A 23637-nucleotide genomic window follows, 5' to 3' on the forward strand; every position below is an offset into this window, starting at 1 on the left:
TTCGGCCCGATTAAAGTTCTAATGTGTGCGTCCTCTGCGTGTGTGCTCCAATATGCAGGTCCCAAAATATTCCTCATTTAAATTTGAAAAGCGCATCTTGGAATCAATCTTTTGAAAAGAATGTTATTTCTTATCTATACAGTGTCAGTGAGTGTTTATTCTTAGACAACCTATACCAAGCATGAGTAACTAACTACATTCATCATGACCCTTCACAGTAAGGCTGGGACAAAGACGAAAGAAAAAAAACAACGTAAAAACTCAAATTTCCAAATTTTTGCTCGCATGCCATGCGATCCCCCTATGCTGTGAAAAATTCCTGGTGAATATATATTAATTCTTACATGAGAATAATTTTTGTGCTACATTCAGTTGTAAATTAAGTGTTCTATGTGGAATAAGGATTATAAGAGAAGCTGAGCATATGGAGCTTCCTTTGGGTTATTTATTGCTACGGGTGACTTATGATTTGGGAGGAATGTCACTCTATTTTATTTTTTAAAAAAAGGAAACTGAAAAATACACATTTTCATTCTCAACATGATACAGAAAAGCATTCGATTTTACAAAAGGTTCCGCTTTATTAGCTTGGGTTGACTTGAAGAATCAAAAAACCCTTCTTTCCACACGATTATATAAAGAACAATAAATAGCTTGTTTTATTGTGAACAAATCCGTCATGGAAGCTCCAGCATCCTTCGCAAAGTTGTCAGTGGCGATGAAAGCACATTTCAAATGCTGACTGATTGGTTTGGAAGAGAAGTCGTTATTTCTGCAGTATCATTCACTGATTTCATTAACACAGGATTTTTTTTTGGCGCATATCACAACCCATTTCTTTTTCTCTACATAATAATCAACACACATTTACAAAGATTTACAGCACTGCATTGTGGGAGATGGGAGTACCCATCGGGATATGCTGTTGCCTGGCAACAAGAGGAGACAAAGCTAGTTTGTTAGTTTCTAAAATGAGACTTGGGTAAAAAGCAAGGATTTAGTGTGGAAGGAAAAGAAGTGGAATGGGAGCAATGTACACACGAGGTTAACAGGGGAATTCACTTTAGCTTACAAATGACAGTACATTAATATACATTACAGTACTGATTGGAATATTAGACTTTGATCATTTATTTATCCTTTCTTTACACTTTCAAGGCATCATGCGTTATGAAGCCAAGATGTGTATAATTGATCTTTAAACAACATTTCATTAAAATCTTGTTGACAGAAAACTATTTAAAGTACTGATGGTATGTAAAGTTATTCTTCAACAGGTTTGGCTTCCAGGCTTTTCAGAAGGAGGTGATCTGTATCTGTTTCATGTACGCGGATTGGAGCAGGGCTGCAATATTTGGATGGGACTGACAGGGACATCGTCTAAAAGCACCAGAGAATTCAGTCGAATGTGGGTGACTGTGAGCTGCTGTTGTCATGGAGATGTGGGGGGGGGTACATGAAACTGATGTCCCGTCAGTCAAAAATTCAGGTCGTCAGTTCCAGTTGAGAGATGTCCAATACATCCTGCCGTCATGATATTTATGTCCCTAACCCCTTTTGTTCTTGATGCTGTCCTACAGAGAAGAGTGCCCTCTCACCCCCTCTCCTGCTTTCTCTCCTGGTGATGTCAGCTGTGTGATGTCAGCTGCCGATGGAGAGATAGGCTTCTAAACATTTGGTCCTTTGATCCTTCCTGCTTCCTGTAGTCTCGGTGAGGTGTAAGCAGATGCAGCGAGACACATTGCTGCCTCACAGTATCCTGGGAGGCCTGTCGGGCCCGCCTTGCCTGGGCGACCGGCCTCTCCGGCGGCTCCCTGAGGTCCTCTTTCACCATGCCTGCCGTCCCGAGCCACACCATCGACCCCAGGAGGACCTGTGAGGCAAGACAACTCAATATGAGGAAAGCACTTTCACATTTCTCGCCTAAATGACACACCTTTACTGTGTACATACTTATGGTTAATATTCAGAGGTGTAAAGAGTACTGATATATCCTACTCAAGTAGAAGTACTGTTACTTGATTGAAATTGCACTCAAGTACAAGTAAGTCATACATAAAACACTCTAGTACAAGAAAAAAGTAGCTGAATTAAATATTACTCAAAGTAAACTAGTTATTCAAATGTATTTTTGGTAATAAATCTTGCCATGGTTCCCTTGCATACAGTAAACATCTCATGGATAAACCAAATCTTGTAGAATTGGAACTTAATTTATTTTCTACAAAGGCATCTGTAATCTGTAATCTGCAATTCCAAATATAATAAAATTCTCAGGCTCTAAGTATAGTCACATTTATGAACTCTAAAACAGTGCCGTGCCAAATATGCCATGTGGGTAACATAAGAGGTAGAAACCACAACCTGAACCAAAGAAAGTGGTAAAATAACCAGCATTCAATGCTGTTTTGGCGCAGTGCATTACGGTGCATCTGATTGGTCGGCTATGATGTAATGCATTTGATTCTTGTCTCGAAATTTAATTTTTGTAGTTTCACAAAGTCCGTTGATCATTTTGAAACAAAAAATAATTTACTCAGTAATGGCTGGGTTTAGACATGTAACACATTACTATACTTCTTTTAAAACATACTTAAGTACAGGTAAAATTACTGGTTTAGAAATATGAAAAAAAAAAAAAATAGAAGTACCCATAAAAGCTCTCAATTACAGTAACGCGAGTACTTGTAATCCGTTACTTTCACCTCTGTTAATGTCTGTGTTGGTCTGCAGTGTTAGTACTGTATCTGCGTTTGCAGTTTTCATTTGATTGCATTCTTATTCAAGGCATTCTATGATTCTCCTGAAGTTACTGGTGCCTTTAAAGTCCTTTGGGCAGTAGGTCTGCTGTGGTGAATTCATCAAGGCCAAATCATCTATTCAACTGATTACTCACACCACTACTCCACTTATAGTAAGCATGAAAGGCCCACTGACTATTGAGCGCAGCTGCAGAGTTTAACAACCTTATGGTCAAACCTTGCAGCTCTATTTGGATCTAAATTCATAAAAATGACTGTCAATACAAACTTGTGTCAAAGCTAACTGAAAAGATTCAAGATTAAGAGTTGGCCAAAGTAAGGAGTAGGAATGTGTTTATGGGGTTTCACTTGACTATTTACCTTGTATTCCTGGAGGTCCTGGTGGTCCTGAATGGGGTTTACCTGGATTACCTCTATCTCCCTTTGCCCCTCTCTTTCCTGAGCAAGACATGCAATGCATCAGCCTCAATGTTCAGTATTTTCAGTAAACATGAAAAGCATCAACATTGCCATGTTTACCTTTAAGCCCTGTGTTTCCAATCTGCCCGGGGGCTCCACTTATACCCGGTATGCCACGAGCACCAGGTAAACCATGTGGTCCTTGAGGGCCGGCAGAGCCTGGGGGTCCAGGTGGCCCAGGAGGTCCCATTACCCCAGTTCCACCTAGTACAGCCCTTTTGGCACTCACTGCAACAGCTGCCAGCTTCTCTGAAATAGCCAAGACAACATCAGCATTTTAATGAAATGATGAACTTTGATCGTGGGCAACTGATGACTGGGGAGATGAAAGTTATCTCAAAAAGTGAGCTAATCCAATCTCCCCTATCAACATCAAAGATTAATACTCGGGCCTGGATGCTCACCCTGCAACATCTTCAGCACTACTTCTATAATATGCTGGTCTGATGCATCACGTCCCTGGATGAGATGAAGAAGAGACGAATCATTAAAACAAACTAATAATCTTATTGAAAACCAATCTGTGTGGCACGCATTAAACTGGACTGACTGGTGATCCCTCAATGCCTGGCATGCCCGGTACTCCCCGCTCTCCAAAAAGTCCTCTAGGACCTGACAGTCCTGGGGGTCCTGATTCTCCAGGTTTACCAGGGTCTCCAGTGGGTCCGTTGTTTCCGGGGTCACCCCTGATTCCTTGCTGCAAGGAGAAAAACATTGAAAAAGGCTGTATATGTGTCAGGAAAGCTGAGGAATTCCCAGGTTGTGTGATTCTTACCTGTCCTTTAGGCCCAGGTTCTCCAGACAACCCCTATAGGAAGAAGCACCATCTTTACAGTTATTTCCCATTGGTTGAACATCATTGTTCAGCCAGAATAGTAAATTAGATGCTGAATTGTAAACTAAGGTCTAAAATTCCAGTTTGGAAAAGTTGAACAGCATGCCAGCTTCACTCTCTAATACGTCTGGGCTATTTATAATCATTACTATAAGGCCGCACACCTAAACTCAAAACAGGCTTTTCTTGTCTTCTTTTTCAACTTTGGCATAATTTCTACTTTTTGTGCTTTATTTTCTTCCACTCTAATGCTTTCAGAACCAAGAAACTTGAAACCGTCTTATCGTAAGTAGGAAAGCTTCGGTTTTTATTGAGTTTTTCAAACTTTTGCACTCTTTCATGGCAATTTGTTTTTCAAGCACTTTAAGTTGTGCTGCAATATCTTTTTTTTGTTTGTTTTTTTTACCTTTTCACCTTTTTCACCAGCCAATCCCTCAACGCCAGGGTCACCCTGAAAGCAACAGAAGGGGAGAGATGAAGAAGAGGGAAAAAGGTGCCTTTGAAGGCTAATGGAGAGGGGTTAGAAAATGCAGAAATGGGACTCACGATGTCTCCTTTTGCTCCCACTTTTCCTTGGAAACCCTGAAAAATAAGAAGCATACAGAGCATGCGATTGGTGATACGTTTACACATTTGGTGTCTTCAAAACAAGACGTAAACACTGAATTAGGTCAGTGACACTTGAGATTAAAAAGGATCTAATCTAAGGGTGTGGAGGATGATTTGATTATCATTTATATTGCTTATTTGTATCATTTCAGCTCTCACTGATCCGCTTTGGGTTCATTCCTGTGTAAACACTGCCCCCATTGAGACGACTCTGTGCAACTACACCAGAAGGAACAAACACTGCACATTCAACACACGCTAATAGGTATGTGTAGGTCTACACAAAAGCACACAGACCTTGTCTCCTTTAGTCCCACTGAGGCCCTGAGCCCCAGGAATACCAATGGGGCCTCTCTCTCCCTTGCTTCCCTGTAAAAAGAATGATATAATGCTCAATAAGAGTCAGAGCTTATCTTGAATTTAAAAGAACTTGTCTTATAAACTGATTAAAATGCCACTTACAGGCTTGCCAACAACGCCCTGTGGTCCGACTTCTCCACGCTGGCCTCTGTCACCCTGCACAAGTCAGCTGAGTAAGATTGGAAGTTGGATTTTGGAACATTTGGTTTCAATATTCGGGCTTTGTACCTTTGGTCCAGGGACACCTTCCATACCAGCCTCACCTGGTACTCCAGGTTCTCCCTAACATAGAGAAAGAGTATAAATATGTATGCTGGTGTCAAATACTAAAAACAATCAGATAATGTGACAGAGAAATACAGGTTAGTTTACCAGAGGTCCTGGAGCTCCACTCAAGCCAACATGGCCTCTTGGTCCAGGTTCACCCTAATAAGACAGCATGGCGTTATGTTAATTTTCTTTTTCTTTTTAAGCATAGCATGATGTGGAATAATTTGTACCTTTGCTCCTGGTCCTCCCTTTGCACCTGGACTTCCAGGTAATCCCTATAGATGGAGTTGATGCAAAGTTTGAAAACAAAGCTAAAAACAAACAACGACGGCTGCAAGTGGTCTAATAATATAGATATCAGTGTGTGGGTGTAGATATAGTGGGTGGTAATAAAGTTGAAATTTGGCTGTGTCACATTACTGAAAACACTTAAAGTGACAGCCAAAGTTAGTGTGTGTGTGTGTGAAGATGGTGCATCACACTATGGCAGAACACAAACTGAGTTACAGTGTTCAACTTTGGCGATATCTACGTGTCACTGCTGTGACCAAACAGCAAAGTGTGGATGTCATGCTCCATTACCTTATGGTCAGAACACGCACACACACACGCACACGCACACACACACACACACACACACACACACACACACACACACACACACACACACACACACACACACACACACACACACACACACACACACACACACACACACACACACACACACACACACACACACACACACACACACACACACACACACACACTTGTGTAGGCCTCATGGAATGATTGTGATAAATTGCTTGCTGTGAAAGGGAGAGAGTCCTATATCAAGGTGGTTGGTAGAATAAAACTCTGTGGGTCATACTGGATGGTTTCCAGAAAGCAAACTACAAAGCAATTAAAGGCTGTTTTGTTCCACCCAGTCTGTTCCCACACTCTACACATTTGTTTTTTATCTTCTGGTCAAAACTGATGCAGGTATGCATTTATTTTAGGTGCTTTTACTGAGCAATTCTCAGAAATATCTCCTTTCCTAAACTACACTATGAGTACTCACTGCTGTCCCCTGAGGGCCAGGAGGGCCGTGCATCCCAGGCTGCCCAAGGCCACCCTGCATAAAGAAGGGAAAAATATAGAGTTAATAGTCACTGTATATTCTTGGAGTATCTGATTTCCTAGACTTCTCTTACCTTGGTTCCAGGAATTCCAGGTGTGCCATCCTTTCCATCAATACCTGGCAGACCCTGAAGAAGCAGGCAAAAAACTCAGTGATATGTTGTATTCCCTTTTTACCATACATGGAGGGAAAAAAAAAAAAAATATATATATATATATATATATTTACATTCGCTCCCTTTTTGCCAACTGCACCCTGGGGGCCCTGGATACCTCGGTTGCCCTGCAACAAAACACAAAATCAGGAACATCATCTGGAAGATGTTTGCCTAGTTTGATGATAATCTTTGAGGTTTGACTTAAAACAATTACATACTTTGTCTCCTTTTTCTCCTGGCTCTCCAGGTGGACCCTTAGGTCCTTCCTCACCCTAAAAGACAGAAGCAAGTCCTTGACCCAGATTTTATTGTTTTTTTTTTTTTATTATATTTTTAACAAAGAATCTAAGCTTTGTGTGTCTGTGTGTGTTCTTACGGGAGGTCCTGGAAGGCCTATGGGTCCATTGATGCCTTTGTAACCACGAGGGCCCTGCAGGAAAACAATAACGATTGTTTGCAAAGTCACGGTGGCTCATTATGCATTGGTGTGCAGGGATAATTAGTGCTCGACTTACTCCACTTACTGGAACTACACAGAGAATCAACCATTTTTGCTTTGTCACTAAGCCGGGGTGCTAATGTGGCTAATGTTAACAGTAAGACGGATGGCTACAGTGGATCATTAACTACAGATGGAAGCACCGTGGACCCAGACAACCCCAACTCATTAGAGGAGGAGAGAGATTTGTGTTAGCATCATTTCCATACGTCCCTATTGGTGGTAATGGATGGTGTTTGTGTAGTAGGGAGCAAGTTTGGCAGAGATTACTTGGGGCTGTTTTAGTAATGAGAGCAGCCTTACTGTACCCAAAGAGGACAATAGATGGAACACTTCTGTAAAAGTTGTGATACTCACTGCCTCTCCTTTAGGGCCCATCATTCCTGGATAACCCCTCAGACCCATTGGACCCTTTTAGGAAGACAGGTCACAGTAAGATTCTGGACTCATCGCCAATCGAGTTAACATAGTGAAGAAAATATCAACTATCAACAGAAAGACATTGATTTCAACCAACAATATCTATGCTGCAATTATACATTGGATTCTTAGCATACCGGAGGTCCTGGGATTCCCTGTTCCCCTGAGATACCAACATCTCCCTTAAGGCCCTGTTGGGGGAAAAAAAGAAAGTAATTAGATGTCCTGCATTTTTTTTTTTTCACTGGAAAAAAATCGAAAGGCAAAACAAATTGCTTGACCCTGGTGGAGTGCTCAGTTAGCCTTAAAAGTGGAGTCCAACACATTCTCTAATCACTTTCTGATTAAACTAGCCTACCTTCTGTGGATAGCCGATAAGTTAGACTTGTAATTAGTAGACATCTTTTTGGAGCTAATAGCTAGCACCACAAGGAAAATGAAGAGAATAATTAATAGAAGCTGTCCGAATAAATGCTAGATACTAGTTAAATCAGTTAGTGTGTTTCCAACACTTTGGAAAAGAACAGTAGATAAATTAGGCTAAAATGGGAAGACGTAGGAAATATTGACACCCACTACGCAGACTATAAAGTGCCACTTCTATGGAAAAATGAATCGTTAGTGCTGAATGGAAGTTTACAACGGCCCCTGCATATCTGCATATTTACTCATAGTGGAATAATCACACTTCTCATGTTAGATAGAATATACTCAACCTTGACAGAAATGCAACACTACACAATTTGAAAACCTCTTGTTTAATTTTTTTGTATTATATTCATGAGACTACCTTTTAGTTTTGTAAATATTGATTACAGTGTGTGAAGTGTTACGTAAGGTTAAATGTATTTGGTAAGATACATGTTTTGTTGTTGGTTGATAAAATTTGAATGGAGGATATTTTATAATATTAATTTATTTTTAAGAACCCCCCCCCCCTCCCCCCCCCCCCCCCCCCCCCCCCCCCCCCCCCCCTTTGAGGGATTGCCACTTCATTATGCTCAGGGGTTTGCGTGCCTCAATGACCTTAAAAGCTATACCAGCAGGAGCTTAGTCTTCAGGTGGGACACCCAAGTTGGACAGGCCTGACTAAGTGCAATCCACTTCTCTAGGTGGGGTTGGACACAAAGCTAATGCTGAATTCAATTACACTCGGAACCCGGAAAGATCCGGGTCATCAATTTCGACCTCCGAGTTAATGCGTTTCATTCAGTAAGCTCGGAAACATGGCTGGCCACAGCAAGCTGATGTTTGTTTTTATATTTTTTGAGGAGCAAAAATGCCTGCTGGGGAAATATACTGTATATTAGCTCCTTGAGAGAGAGAGAGAGAGAGAGAGAGAGAGAGAGAAAGAGAGAGAGAGAGAGAGTGGGGGGAATCCTGCATGCTTAATTGAACCATAGACTGTATAGTGTGTATTGCACTATATGGGTCTAATTACTTACACAGAGTGGCGTTGAAATGAACAGGGTGGGGGTGGAAATACCACTACAAAGTTATTCTGCTCTTTCAGTAACACACATGCTAAGTTAGACGGCACAAGGTTGAGGTAAAAGTTGAGGAATAAGTTCCGAGTGCAATCAAATGTAGCATAAAAACCCAATTCATTGAAGAAAACTCTTACTATAAGCACAGGGGAAACAAAGTGTTGGAGCATGATGTGTACATATGATGCCCCCTGATATATGCCTGCCTACAACCGACCCTGATTGTTGCTAAGCTGCATCTTAATATTGTTTGAATGTAAACTTTGAGTTGTTCCAAATATTAATCTAGCTGTTATTTCACAATATCAGCTCAGTCACCCATTCACACTCACATACCAATGGGACAGAGCTGCCATGCAAGGCGCTAGTCAACCACTGGGAGCAACTTAGGGTTCAGTTGTCTTGCCCAAGGACACTTTGACGCATAGACAGCTATAGACTGGGATTGAACCCCGCATAGACAGATGTAGACTGGGATTGAACCCCCAACCTCTCGATCAGAAGATGACCCCTCTACCACCTGAGCATTCATGTATTTAAAGCAGAAACCTTTACGTTTGGTCAGTATTGCACAGATCTATGGCAATAAGCAGCTCATGGTAAAAAAAATAATAAAAAAAAAGTCAAAAATAAAAAGCCACTGCAATAACACACAGCTCTAACCAACAAACCCCAAATGATCCACATGGATGTAAGGAACACAACACAAAAACAATCTTCTACATTTTGTAGAATATTTTGTTTTTGATCTTGTTCATTGACTTCTCAGTACTTAGAGTAACTAAACCCCAAAACCATTCTGGTCCATCTCTCAACATTTTAGTCAAAGTATTTCAATTTGGCATATTTTGTTGTAAAATGTCAGAGTGACTGCCCTCTATGGGCTGAAACCCAGCTATTACAATTGATTTTTGCTATTGGCTGAGAACAGGATGATGTGATGTTTTGGGACCATCTTGCATCAGAAACAAGCACTTTTAGCCCCGCCCCTTTTATAAAAACTAGTACCTGTGGGCTCTACAATCTGTAGTGAGTAGGTTGGATTGAGAGAAGAGTGAATAGAGGTATATTGAGTAGCTAGTTAACATAGCCTAGACTGGGCGTGTCATAACTGCTCCAAGGAGCCCTGCCCATCTTTAAGATGTGTTTTTTTTATCAGAACTTTAAATCTACACATGACTTCTGAATTCCTGAACTGAATCCCCACACTTTAAATAATAAAACAAGCAGATGTTTAGTCAGGTTTGGAAATGAAACATAAGTGCATCCACATTTTTGAAGTGTTTTATACTGAGCAACACTTTTCTTCATCTTTGAGCAATTCCCCTTAAGGGGTTGACAAAGTGGATCATTTCCCTACATGAAACATTGTTTAGCCTATTTGGCCTGTGGCACTGAAAGCAGTTCCTTCTGACTGTGTTAGACTTTGAGTGAAAATGTATTATCATAATACAACCTTGATTTGAAGCAGGCTTAGGATGCTGGTCATTACTCAGTGTTTTTAGCTTCTAAGCTGGAAGGCTGCCCGTGTGGTGGAGATCAGATGCTAATTCCTAGGGCTCACCTAGCCCCGCCCCTTGAAGCCCACTGTGAACTCATTAGCTTTGCTTAACATAGCGAGGTGAAAGGGGCTGACACGTTCATCCGCCCCTTCATGTACCTGCCTCCCTCATCCCTCCTTCATCCGGCTCCCCCGCACGTTAACTGCAAGACCAGGTCCAGGCTTGACTAATCGCAGCTAGATTAGTGCCAGTCATGTGCCTCAGGGGGCTTCATTAGAGCTAATCCTTTCTTCTTCTGCTTCTGTAGGGTGGGTGAGCGTGAAGGACAGCTACACACTGTGTATGGAAGCATGCATTCATTCTGTGTTGTGCAACTCACACTTGTCCCAATGTTACCCGGCTCTCCAAGAATACCAGCACGCCCTTTGTGTCCCTAGAGGGCAACAATCAGTCAGAAAGTGTCAAAAAAAAAAATAAAAAAAAATATGTTTTTATTGTTTTTGCAGGAACTTGCAGGAAACCAACAACTCACTCACTTTGACTCCCTGCAGTCCCTGGGGGCCTTTTGGCCCTGCTGGACAGTTAAGAGGACACTGTTGAAAAGACAGAGAGAAAGGAAACAAAGTTGAGCCAAAACTGTCTTTTGAGAGAAAGAAAAGCTAAGATTATACCTGGAAATCAGCACTGCCTTCGTCACCACCAATAAACTTTCCTGGAGGGCCCTTGACGCACACATGAATATGGAGAGCACTTAGTCATCCATCAAAAATAACACTTTCTTTTAACTGTGTCAACCTAATTTCCCTTTTACCATTTCTACCTTTATTTGTGGAGCAGTTAGAGTAAAGCTAAAATGAAAACAATACTGGTGGCTTTTAATGATGCCTTTAGAATCCTGCTCTGTTCTGAAATTTTACATTTAAATTTAAGATGTGGTTGATCCTTGCATTGTTTGAGCCTACATTAAGTGACACAAGATATTCCTCCTGTTATCGGAAGCATTGGCGGAAATGTGTGTATGTGTTTTAACTATATGCGCTATGTGAATACATTGTACTCATTGTTGTTCGTTGTTTGTACTTCCTTTATATGGAACAAATTGGTGTGAAATAAAGTTGAAATGAATTATTATATGTTGAGACCTGTACATAAAAGCAAAGCTAGCATTAAGCTAGCTCTTAAGCAACCTTTCAGTAAGTAAGTGCATTTCATTTCTATAGCGCTTTTCACAGATAAAATCACAAAGGGTTGTACAGGCAAAAATGAAACTAAAACAACAGCAGCAACATTACAAAACGAAAATAAAATGCAAGATAATTTTAAACAACAGTAGGTGCATCATAAAAAGATAATAAAAAATTCAAAACAATTTAACCAAAAGCCTTTCTGAAAAGTCCTCAGAGTCAATCTCACGGAGGGACTGATGTAGGCTATTCCAGAGTCTTGGCGCCACGGCCTAAAACGCTAGGTCACCTCGGGGTTTAAAATGAGTTTTTGGGGTCATGAGGAGACCCTGGCCTGATGACCGAAGGACGCGCCCTCAAGTGTAGGGGCACAACAAGTCAGTGATGTATTGAGGGGCCTGACCATGCATCGCACAGAAAGTAAGGACTAGAATTTTAAGCTCAATACGAAAATTAAGTGGAAGCCAATGGAGAACGGAAAGAATGGCCTGATTGTTAAAACACAAAAAAGTTGGAGACAAAAACTCCTGCCAAACAACTCACGCATCTTTCTTACTCCCTGTTGAGACTATCTGTGATAAAAAATAAAAAAAATACTACTAGTGGTGAAAAGCTTTCATTACAGTTTTCCCAAATTCGTTCAAACACAAATACAATTCTTAATATAATGTAGATAATATACAAATATCTTGGATGCTCAAAACAATGACTGTACAAATTACATGTGAATTTATTTGTTCTTTTTTAAATACAAGTTATTTTTTGGTTTTCAAGTCATGGACCATCATCTTCTGTTGCGCAATTCTTGTAAACATTTTTTGTCAACGTTATAAATCATGTTACTCATAATTTTTGCATTATTGTATAAATTACAGATATTGTGGTTGGCACTAATCTCTAGATTGTCTTTATATTTAATTATATATATATTTTTTTTTTTGCTCCCCCCCGGCAATAATGTCAAACAAAAATTTGTCCCACATGGCTGAACAGAAAACTGTGCAGCTGTATTAGATTTCATAAAGTCAAAAAAAAAAAAAAAAGATTTCACAAAGTCACACAGTATTGAAATCTATATTTCGTCTGCATGTATAATGATGAATGATGCTAATCGACATCCATATTTCACATTTACAGAAAGTGAAGGCGAAAACATTCAGACACTGCACAGCTTGTATTCTCTACAATTATATATTTTTAAGTAAATTGTAAAATGTTTTTTGTAGTTTTTTTTATTACTAACTTGTTATTTCTATCTGCTCAAGCATTTTTTTATTTTTTTTTAAGAAGGTTTTTATGCCTCACTTATATCAGAAATCAAACAAAGATACAAATGACTTAAAGAGAGTTTGAGTGGTCACATACAGGTTTTCCAGGAGGACCAGGCAATCCTGGAGCTCCAGGTGCTCCCATGGCACCCTAAAACAAGGCAAAAGGGATTGAATATTCAAAAGTACAATTATCATTGAGGTAAAACATGTGTTTTAAGTTGAAGTTGATGTCCTACCTTAGACCCAGTGGCTCCTATTTCACCAGGAAACCCAATTGGCCCGGGTACACCCTTAATCAGTAAATATTACACAGTACATTATCAGTTAATACAAATAAAAACACAATCTATTCACTCGGCATACAAGAGTCTAGTACTAGGCTGTTCAGACATGACAGAACAAAAAGTATAATGACATGTGCTACTTACAGACAGACCTGGAAGGCCAGATCCCTGTATAAAAGAAAGAGACCAAGGGTTAAATGATTGTACAAGTGTTCCCAATCCATCAGAGTCAATTAAGAATTGAAAGACACAGTAATCCTCTGTGCATGTGTACCATGTCAGTAGAGGCTAAACATTGCTCCGAAAACAAAGACACAGTACATAATCAGTTTGTGTTTGCTGTGCCTTTTGCTTGGAATTAATTATGACAAAATTAATTATTTCAGTTGGCCTACCGGGAGGGAAAATAGCCTTTGGGGCAGAATGGCCTATCTGTGCAGCGTGAGGCAGCTGGATAGCTGCATGGTCCATTGATAAAAGCTTGTTAACTGCTAAACAAAGGATTAACTTAAAATGTTGTATTTAGGCGTGACTTTGAATGTCCCTGTCAACTGAAAAATGTCTGAGTAATGGAGACCTAGCATCCCCTAGTGGTGCCCAAGTGAGTTGCAGAAGCTGTCGATTGTGGCTTTTTTAAGTTTTTTGTGTGTGATTAAGGTTTACATCAGCTGTATAAAACATATGTTGCGTCTGTTCTACCATGCACCGAGGGCAGGGCCACAGCTGGTCAGGCATTCAGGCATGACTGAGAACTGAGAGAGAACTCATGGAGACAAGCCTTGTGAAACCAGCTGGGTGACAATCTGTTTGCTTTGAAACTGACTGGGCCTTAAATAATAGTCGATTCCATCAATCATCACTCATTTCCTGAGCAACGCGGCCGCCTTGTGAGACGATGCAGTGTAATTAGTTGTGCATTAATTGCAATGATATTAACAGAAAGCAAAAGTCCTCAAGTCTTGAGCTTAAGTTTCAGTATCTTTACTCTTTCATTTTGATGAAACTTTATTCAGTCATTTACAATATTTACATTATTATCCAGATACCAAAACTGCTAGCCTATAGCCCGTGGGACAAAATTCAACCAGTCCCCCTTCCTCTATCAATGTAATATAGTAAAAATCAGGAAATTCTTGGCTCCGTGTTGATGAAAAACTAATCCATGTGTTACAAACATCAAAGTTAGATTAATGTAGTTTTTTTTAATATTGTCAGGATGTTCCAGTAATTCATTAAAACACCTCCAATTGGTTCAAAATGGCTTAAACAGGTACAAGCAAGAGATAACATATTGACGCTTATTTACCAACTGCATTCTATGCAGGAACCAAGAACTTTGTTCCGACCAGTAGCACCACAGACGCATAATTTGCCACGGGTCGCCTTATCAGGCCTGCTGAAAGCTCCAACTCTAAGGGTAGTAAAAGTACTTTGCAAACAGAACAGGGGGCCTCATTTATAAAATGTTGCATGGAACCCATGCTAAAAGTCGGCGTGGGCAGAAAATCTAAAAATGGGCTTTGCCAGAAAAAAGTCAGATTTATCAAACAGTGCTGAGCTCACCTGCACACACCTCCCTTTATAAATCACAGCCCAGCCAGAAGATTGCACAGGTGAATCAATTTCATATCCCGCCATCGACACACATACATTCTACCATTAAATGGTCAATGCAAAACAACTCATGAATGTTTTTTGCATCAAAACAAGCTTCTGACCATTGGAATTCTATGACCGTACATGGCAGAGGTGACAAGGAAAAATGGATTTCAGAATGAGGAAGAGACACATTTCAGTGATGGAGGCCAGAAAAACAGTATTTAGTTGGTGGTCACATTAATGGCAGCACCACTAAAGGACAAACAAAGTTGTTTACAGCAGTCGTTACTAGTGATGAACAGGTTACTGTAATTGATTACTTGTACCAATTAACGAGTAAGGGATTATAATTAAAGAAACAATTACATTACAGTTATTTTCACGCAAGCAGGCTGCGTTACTAAAAGAAACCGTCTCGCTACTGTTTGTTGGGCCACCGTAGTCACTAAGCCAGTGACGTAAGCATTGGAAGTTGGAAGTCCAGACATTATTTTGAGTTTATTTTTTTATTTTTTTTTTACCCCTGGCTGATACCCTACACTTAAAAGCACCAAGAACTGTTGGTTTGTAAGCAGCTTATGACTTGATTATTGGCTTCTCTTCATTGGTTTCCAGTAAAAAAATTGAAAAATAAAAACTCTTAATAATCAAGTTAAATTATATATAATAGACCTGTTTATGGTCTTAAATACACTTAGAATACTTGGATCCAAGGCTGCTGGTTTCCTGCATGTTCCTAGAGTATCTAAAAGTAGAAAAGGATGCAAAACATTTAGCTCGGTACTATTTAGCTCGAAACTGGTCCATGCTTTTATCTCCAGCAGACTGGACTATTGTAATGGTCTTCTGACAGGAATCCCCCAAAAGAGCATCAAACATCTACAGCTGGTTCAGAACGCTGCAGCTCGGGTCTTAACCAGAACAAAGAGGTCAGAACACATTACTCCAGTTTTAAAGCCTTTACACTGGCTCCCAGTCAGCCTCAGAATAGACTTTAAAGTTCTGCTGCTGGTGTATAAATCTGTGAATGGGTTTGGTACAGAATACATCAGTGACATGTTAGTCAGGTATGAACCCAGCAGGTCTCTCAGATCTATGGACACAGGTCAGATAGTGGAGCCCAGAGCTCACAGTAAACATGGTGATGCTGCTTTTAGTTGTTATGCTGCAAAGAAGTGGAACAAACTGCCAGCAGAACTGAAGTCAGCATCTAATGTGAACATTTTTAAATCAAAGTTAAAGGCACTTTTTTTCTCTACTGCATATAATTGAGAAAGAGATTTTTTGTCATGTTGTTGATGTCATGATGATTTTACTGATGATTTTAATTGATTTTACTGATGATTTTAAATGTTCTTATTGATTTTAAACAATTGAATGTTTTATCATGTAAAGCACATTGAGTTGCCTTGTGTATGAAATGCGCTATACAAATAAAATTGCCTTGCCTTGCCTTGCCTTATTGTCTCTTCATTTAAGACAATACTAAGTACTTATTTATTTAAGAAAGCTTATAATTATGGCTGGTTCAGATAATCCTGAGACTTTTTACAGTTATGCTGCTATTGGTGTAGCCAATTAGGGAGCCTTTTTGTGGTGCACTGAACAGTTCTGTTGTTTACTTCACATGTTAATTTTCAACGTCCCTCTTTTCTTGCATTCTATACTTTCCTCTCATCTCATCTTGCCTTCCCTCTCTCTACCTTTCGCTCTCACTGATTCCATCTCTCTATTGTTCTGTTCCCACCTTTTAACCCAACCTCATTAAGTTTTGTTCTCCTGGGATGCTTCCTCTACTGCTCTCCTTCACAAATATTTGTGGGATTTGGGTTTTTAGTAGTTAATGTTTTGACACTTTAAACAACAACAGATTTGAATAATTCAAAATGACAGGTCGTTGAAGAAAAATGCTGAAAAATGATAGAAAAAGGCTTTTTGTCAATAAAAATTCTTCATATTTAATAAGATTTGAGATTTGCTAAGTCCCTCTATCCTATAACCGCTTTCACCCTATTTAAATCTAAAGGCTTGCTATTAGGTGACGCACAATGATAGAACAAATCTGTGCTTTATTTTTGCATTTTGGTTCAGCATTTATCAGTGTTTAAGTTTTAATATACTTGGTTAACATACTTTAAAATCGTAGTTTTTTTTGTGTAAAACACAAAACAATACATTATTTTTGGCACACTTAAACTCATGAGCAGAGCTTCATTCGGGCCGGAGCAGGATTCGGCACCTTCCAGATTTTGACCTGCACTTATTTGATTGGATCCAATCAAATAAGTTCAAACCCCTTTTTCACTTTTAGGTGTTTGATTAAATTTTGAAGTATTATAATTGGACATCTGTGTCTTTTATTGAGGTGAAATCACTGGAAATTTCATTGTAAACACAAAATTTAATGTAGACACACAGAGCTAATGTGAGAGAGTGAGTCAAGCCACACCCTCATGCTGAAGACGGTAGGAAATGGCTGAAAAAGAGCTTTTTTAAGCCATTAAGTGAAGCTAAGCCTGAGGTAAAGGTTGTTTCTGTGGAAATCGCGGAGGAGAGCAGCAGCAGCAGCACAGTAGCAGTTAGCTTAGCAACTAGCAGCACCTGTGCTGCACCTATCCAGTGGACATGAGGAGACTCGTGGCTTATGAAAGACAAGGCAGGCCTCAGCTGTTAAATATGTTAAACAGTTGCAAGGATACAAAGGCTCCATGGCTGTTTTTTTTGGCTGTTTTGACAAATACAAAGTAAACGCACATTTTATTTTCATTTTCTGCTGTGTTGTTGAATCATTAGATGAGTTGTGGCCTTTTGTTATGGGTGAAAAAGTTTGTAAATATTTTGTATTTGTGGGTTTTTTGTGTTCTGAAAGTTTAGTGACCTTTGTGGCTAAATTAGCGGTGATCTTGCGCTGTCCTTGTTGCTGAAACACAGCAGATATTGACAGCTGTCACTCAGAGAGTGAGAGATGAATGCTCTGGAACAGTTGATAGTCAGTGCTTCTTTAACAATGATTGGTTGTTTGTGTTCACATGATATTATTGGCCCATTTAGTTAGCAAAACACGCTTTAGAAAATGTATTCCGTGACTTTTTTGTCTCTCTCTTAGTGCCGGAACAACACCCGGCGTTTGCTCTTTCAGCTGATGACTGAATTACAAATTAAACATTGCTCGTAAGTAAGACTAATGTACTCACTGGAGGTCCAGGTTCACCACTTGGACCTGGTTGGCCCTGCAATAAGCAGAAAATACATCTCGTTAAATAACTATTTACAACAACACATGGCAACGGAGTTCTATTTCATAGAATTTGTGAGATGTCTCAATATGGGATGCACACCCTATCTGCAGCCCCTCAGAAGCATCTTCCTTCCAATTAAACACCTTTTTTGGTTTGGTTTTTTTGGTTTTGTCAGCTTAAGAGTCCACAGGTGGATCTTCGGCTTCCAGTCGACAGACACTGACAAAACTGACGTCCTTTTTTTGATGGACCACACCAGGTCGGGAAGGAAAAGAAACGGCGCTTTCCTGGCTCTGCTCAGTGAGTGAACCCCCGAGACTTGGCTCTGGCTGACGGCTCACTCCAATGCGGACGTGTCGGCGCACGTTGGACTTCCTAGCGGCTCTCCCACTTTGGTGACCTCACCGCAACATGCTCCGCACCGCAAGCACACCAGGCTGTAGTCTCAGACCAACTGCCCTCGACGCCTCCGGGCTCTTGCTCATGTTGGTCCTCTCCCTGGGCTCTCACGATGGTAGACAGCCCAGCTCCAGCTCCTATACCATGATATCCGGGCTTTCGAACGCCAGCAAACCAGCTGCCGCTTCGAAACTAACGCTGTCCTGGACGTCTTTGACACTCCAGCGCACGTTGGTTTGCATCCCTGCTAATATCTGGGTTGTGGAGGCCGTTGCCTTGGCTTATACGAGTCAGGGTCTGAGGGTCTGCGCGCACACTCAACTCGGGGTCTCACCACAACCTGGGCTTTGTTCAGGGGAGTGTCTGTCCAGGACATCTGTGTGGCAGCAAGTGTCTTTTGTCTGGTTTTACATGCTGGACGTTTCTGCCTCGTGCGTGGCATGGGCGGTTCTAATGTCCTGATGTGTACAGACTTCTGCCCTGCGGGCTGGCATCCGCTCATTAAGCATGTCTACAATACGGGAGCTACCATATCCCATAGTGAGACATCTCACAAAATATTATGAAATAGAACTTTAGATTATTTATATAACCCCGGTTCTCTGAGTAATTATAAGTGAGATGTCTGACCAGACAACCCTTCTTACTTGAAGAGGTGCTTATTTTGAATGCAGAGTGTCTGTCTGCCTCCTCCTTTTATAGGAGGTGGGAGTGTCTGTGGCGAACAGACACGTTTCACCAGCCAATCAGGATTGGCAGATTGAGAAAAAGGCTTCTGAGGGGCTGCAGATAGGGTGTGCATCCCATAGTGAGACATCTCACTCATATTACCCACAGAACTGAGGTTATGTAAATAATGTAAAGATAAGAACTATATCATGACACAATGGCGAATGTTTTCTGCTTATCTTTTCAAACAATATTTAGACACTTGCCTTTGGGCCAGGTTTCCCCATGGGTCCTCTATCACCCTTTGCTCCGATTAAACCCTACAAGTGGAAAAAGGAGAGGAAGTTTAGAAAGCAAAGAAAAAGGGGAAAACCTCATTTTCCCCATGATTTTCAGTGACAGCATGTGAGTTTACCTCATAATTCCACATTTATCCAATTTGACAATGCTCTTGTAAATAATTGGGAAATAAACTTAAGACTTAGATTCCAGGACGGATTACAGGCTTAACGCCTTGGGGGGGAGGGGGGCACCTGACCAAGACCCAATTCCCTCTAATCAAAGGTAAACCAGAGAATCCTGCACAAACGTCAGGGGAAAAAACAAACCTACACACCAAAGTAACTGAAGAAGTGGGAAAAAAAATAGATAAATAAATTAAGGGTCATTAAGAAAACTATTTGAATCTCATGGTGTACCTAATAGTAAAACATGCTCACAGACATGTTCACATACAGTACAAAGTTACAATATTAACTCAAAAATTGGCAAAATTATGGGTGAACATTGCGAAAGGCTCCTTTTCATCAGCATGAAAGTTGTCAAATCTGTATTTTCTTGAATTGTAAAGCTCTGGCTAAAGCTAACAGGGATGATAGGGGTCTAAGAATGAGAGAACTAAGAAGATTCATTTGATTTTTAGACGATGTCATCTAAAAAAAAACACTTAAATAATTAAATTAAACACTAATGAGTATGAAATATTCAACAAGATCCAGAATAACATTAGTCAACATTTCTTCCAGTTGCTAACAGTATGTATCCGTCACAGAGCCCTTTAGACATTCCTTCTGCTTTATTATAATGACCATTTTCATTCCTTTCTCGCAAAAAAACTCCAGATTACTCACGTCAATGCCGTTCTCCCCTGGGGGTCCATCAGGACCAGGTTCCCCTGGTTCTCCTTTTTGCCCCTACAGTGAAACATCAAGTAGAGTTCTCAAGAAATTTCACTCAAGGTAAAGAAAACTCCTGAATAGGCACAAATAAAAGATTTTAATAAGTTCATTTTAGACTTACTGGTGGGCCAGGGGGCCCAGAGGGGCCTTTGTCTCCCTGTGGAGAAAGAGAGTACACAGGTTAACTGCACAAACCAACACAGTATTAACATAGTGACATTTTATGAATAGAGCTGCTAAAAAATATATATTATAAATGAATATATTTCATTTGTGCAGCTCTGTCAGAAAGCTCATGTTTTTCAGTGTGTCTTGATTAAAACGCTGACACAATGGTTGATGGAAAATAATAATAATAATAATAATAATAATAATAATAATAATAATAATAATAATAATAATAATAATAATAATAATAATAATAATAATACATCAATTTTATAAAGCGCTTTTTTGGACACTGAAAGTCACTTTACAGAATTAAGAGAATATTCTTTCACTCCACACTTAGTGGTGGTAAGCTACTATTGTAGCCACAGGCCCAGACCTGCTTAGCTTCTGAGATCGAACAAGATCGGGCAAAGACAGGCTGGTATGGCCACAGTTTCATTCATATTTATTCTACATTTGTCTATTTATTAACTGTGCTGATTTGTGTTTATAATAATAATAATAATAATAATAATAATAATAATAATAATAATAATAATAATAATAATAATAATATTAAATATATATATTAATAAATAATAATTATACTAACAATAGTAATTTATTATTAGTATTAATATTGATAGCTTACAATGGACAGGAATCCAGGCCCATGTGACTGATTAATAATGTGTGTAACATGAAAAGGTGAAGGGATTGTTATAGTTGTTCATAGTTTTAGGTTGATGGATCTTAAATTGTGTCAGATAAACCAAAAAATCAAGTTTATACTTGATGAGGTGACAAGTCACAAAGTGCAAATACTTCATTACTGTATGTACTGTAAGTAGTCTTTTCTGGTATCTGTGCTTTACTTGAGTATTTATTTTTTTGGCGACTTTTCACTCCTTACTTTTTCAAACAAATATCAGTACTTTCTACTCCTTACATTCTAAAACTTTTCAGACCCACTTCTGCTGCTTGTGAAAGGCTCTTCAGTTCAACAGGAGTCATTTTCAGAGCAAAAAGAGCTCGTCTCCATTCCAGAAACCTGGATAATATGATTCTTTTGAAGCTAAATAAAAAGTTTTGATAGTTTGAGGCTTTTTTTTTTTTTCTTGCTCTGACTTTGAGCATTTGCATTTTATTTATTAGTGCTAAATTTGTTTTACTTTTTTACTTACAGTAAGCCCATTTAGTAGCATGTACTTTTTTTTTTACTTTTACTTAAGGGAGCAACTTTCATTTACCATAGTCATGTATCATTCAACTATCTATGCTTTTACTTGAATACTGACGACTAATACTTTTACCACCTATGATAACCAATGATAAGTATAAAAGATTCTCCATCAGGCTCCCACCTAATGTTTTAACATACAAGAAAAAAATTCAACATTTTTTTAAATATATAAATTTATTTATTTATTTTACAAGTATACAAAAAACATATGTATTTGAATTCCATGGTGAGTGATAGAGCATCTTATCTATAATCAACCCCACTCTGTGCTGCTCTACAAACCTTGTAGCCTCATTTTCCAATATATTCATCTAACCTGGCTGAAACTAAACCCAATAATAGCTCGCATGTATCACATTACTGCGACTTAAACCCAAGACTGACCCTGCACCGTCTTCCTCAAAGACCCTCTCTCTGCTTGGGAACAGAGCTCTTTTGTGCCTCTGTGTTTTCATTTGCAGCTCTCCCTGCTGGCTGCACTTCAGAACTGCAGAGCAGCACACAGTTTGGGATTTATCCAGCACAATGAAGACCTTTGTGGAACAAACCTGTCAGGCCAACCTGTGCTGATGATATACTCACATCGATGCCATCCGACCCGGGTGTGCCAGATGGGCCTGGTGGGCCGGGCTGGCCCTGAGGTCCAGGTGGACCCCTCTGAAACACAGAACAAATAGTCAAATTAGCAGCTACAATAGAGAGTAATAGAGAGTCATATGGTTAAAATTGTATTTTCTTGCACGAGAAAAACTTTTCAATATAAAAAGTGTACTTTCTTCAGTAAAGATATATATATATGTTTTTTTTTTTTTTTTTTAATTGAAACTCAGTTGAAAACACAAAAACGTGTGTAAAAGTTGCACATTAAGAATACCTATATTCAGTATTTAACCTAAAGAGAATTCTGAAATAAAGTTTACAGTGTGGTATGTTTGAAATAAGCAAACTAAGAAAATGACATGACGTTCAACAAGCTAAGGTAATTAGACAAGTTGTGTATGGAACAAACAAAGAGGAAGAATTAAACCATTTACAGAGGAATTTAAAAGGAAATGGTCACAAGACTGCTACTGTTAACCCCCCCCCCCCCCGTGCTTCACATCCCACTGCTTTCATTAACTATTAGTTTAATATCTGAGTATCCAGCTCAGAATTCCACAGAAAAATGAATTCTTTGGATAAAAGACAAGACTGTAGAACGCCGCAGTACGACACATAGGTGTCTGTTAGTCGAAGGGCTTTCACACTCTGTGGACAAACTCTGAGTCACTGCAGGGCAAACTATTTAAACTTTTAACAGATAAAATGACTAAACATTGGCATATTTCTTTCTCAATGAGTGGAAGAACAGTCCTCATAGCTTCAGGATGGCAAGCGTCAAAAAATAGGTCCTTAAATTGGAAAAGATAAAAGTCCATTCATGATAAAGACGGGGATCCAAAAAAAATTATTCCACTTCTGTTTTTACTCCAGGGAAAATAGTCCATTTCTCCATCATATCTATTTCATATTGCCTTGTAGCAATACTACAGACTTCCACATTAGTTTCCTCTGCAGCAAACTAACTGAATCATGCCTTTCACATCACCCCATGATATCCAGAGCCTTCTAGCCATTATTGTCCTGACTGATTCAGAAGAAAAGGTGAGTCGAGCCCTGAGGCTGGGAGCTGCTCTCATCCTCTCCAGATCCACTCACCACTTGGGCCAGAGCCAGGCACAAAGTCTGCAGTAAAACCCAGCTCTTCAGCAAGGCAGAGAGAGCAGCCATGGTCCCTACGACCTGTCCGTATCCCTTTGCTCCTGCAAATCCGCTCTACTCGCTCCGTTTCCTCTGCTTTACCTCGCACCAGGCCGGCACAGTGCGGAGCTAGTGGACGAAAGTTGTCCGATTAGAGAGGTGGTGGGAGGGTGGGAATGGGGAGTTGTGGGTTGGTGG

The 23637-nt window shown here is 39.8% G+C and overlaps 1 protein-coding gene and 1 long non-coding RNA gene across 3 annotated transcripts; one reads left to right on the forward strand and one right to left on the reverse strand.

Moving 5' to 3' along the window:
* Nucleotides 1–559: 559 nt before the first annotated feature.
* Nucleotides 560–23637, reverse strand: col9a2 (procollagen, type IX, alpha 2). The gene is made up of 32 exons (XM_028461371.1): nt 23398–23637; nt 22282–22356; nt 20428–20463; nt 20259–20321; nt 19395–19448; nt 18016–18051; nt 13367–13390; nt 13175–13228; nt 13033–13086; nt 11155–11205; nt 11020–11076; nt 10863–10916; nt 7632–7685; nt 7432–7485; nt 6952–7005; nt 6794–6847; nt 6647–6700; nt 6492–6545; nt 6359–6412; nt 5526–5570; nt 5398–5451; nt 5254–5307; nt 5128–5181; nt 4963–5034; nt 4603–4638; nt 4463–4507; nt 3997–4029; nt 3772–3918; nt 3626–3680; nt 3282–3470; nt 3123–3200; nt 560–1873 (listed from the first exon to the last, which is right to left on the reverse strand). Exons 1-32 carry the CDS (start codon nt 23467–23469, stop codon nt 1668–1670), a joined length of 2076 nt encoding a protein of 691 aa, XP_028317172.1. The 5' UTR covers nt 23470–23637; the 3' UTR covers nt 560–1667.
* LOC114472200 (uncharacterized) lies at nt 4220–11445 on the forward strand. Of its 2 annotated transcripts, none has more exons than XR_003675067.1 (4): nt 4220–4341; nt 4483–4726; nt 4818–4930; nt 10990–11445. It is a non-coding gene; the product is annotated as an uncharacterized LOC114472200 (long non-coding RNA). The 2 variants fall into 2 exon arrangements; XR_003675068.1 differs by lacking the exon at nt 10990–11445 and adding an exon at nt 10791–10923.

The sequence above is a fragment of the Gouania willdenowi genome, chromosome 11 (genome assembly GCF_900634775.1).
Source record: "Gouania willdenowi chromosome 11, fGouWil2.1, whole genome shotgun sequence".
NCBI classification, from domain to species: Eukaryota; Metazoa; Chordata; class Actinopteri; order Blenniiformes; family Gobiesocidae; genus Gouania; species Gouania willdenowi.

Coding starts and splice junctions, on each gene's coding strand:
- col9a2 (XM_028461371.1), bottom strand. CDS start 23,469: ATGGCTGCTCTCTCTGCCTTGCTGAAGAGCTGGGTTTTACTGCAGACT. Junction 4,639..4,962: donor GTGGGACTAAAGGAGACAAG/GTCTGTGTGCTT, acceptor CTTATTTTTCAG/GGTTTCCAAGGAAAAGTGGG. Junction 3,201..3,281: donor TGGAAACACAGGGCTTAAAG/GTAAACATGGCA, acceptor TGTCTTGCTCAG/GAAAGAGAGGGGCAAAGGGA.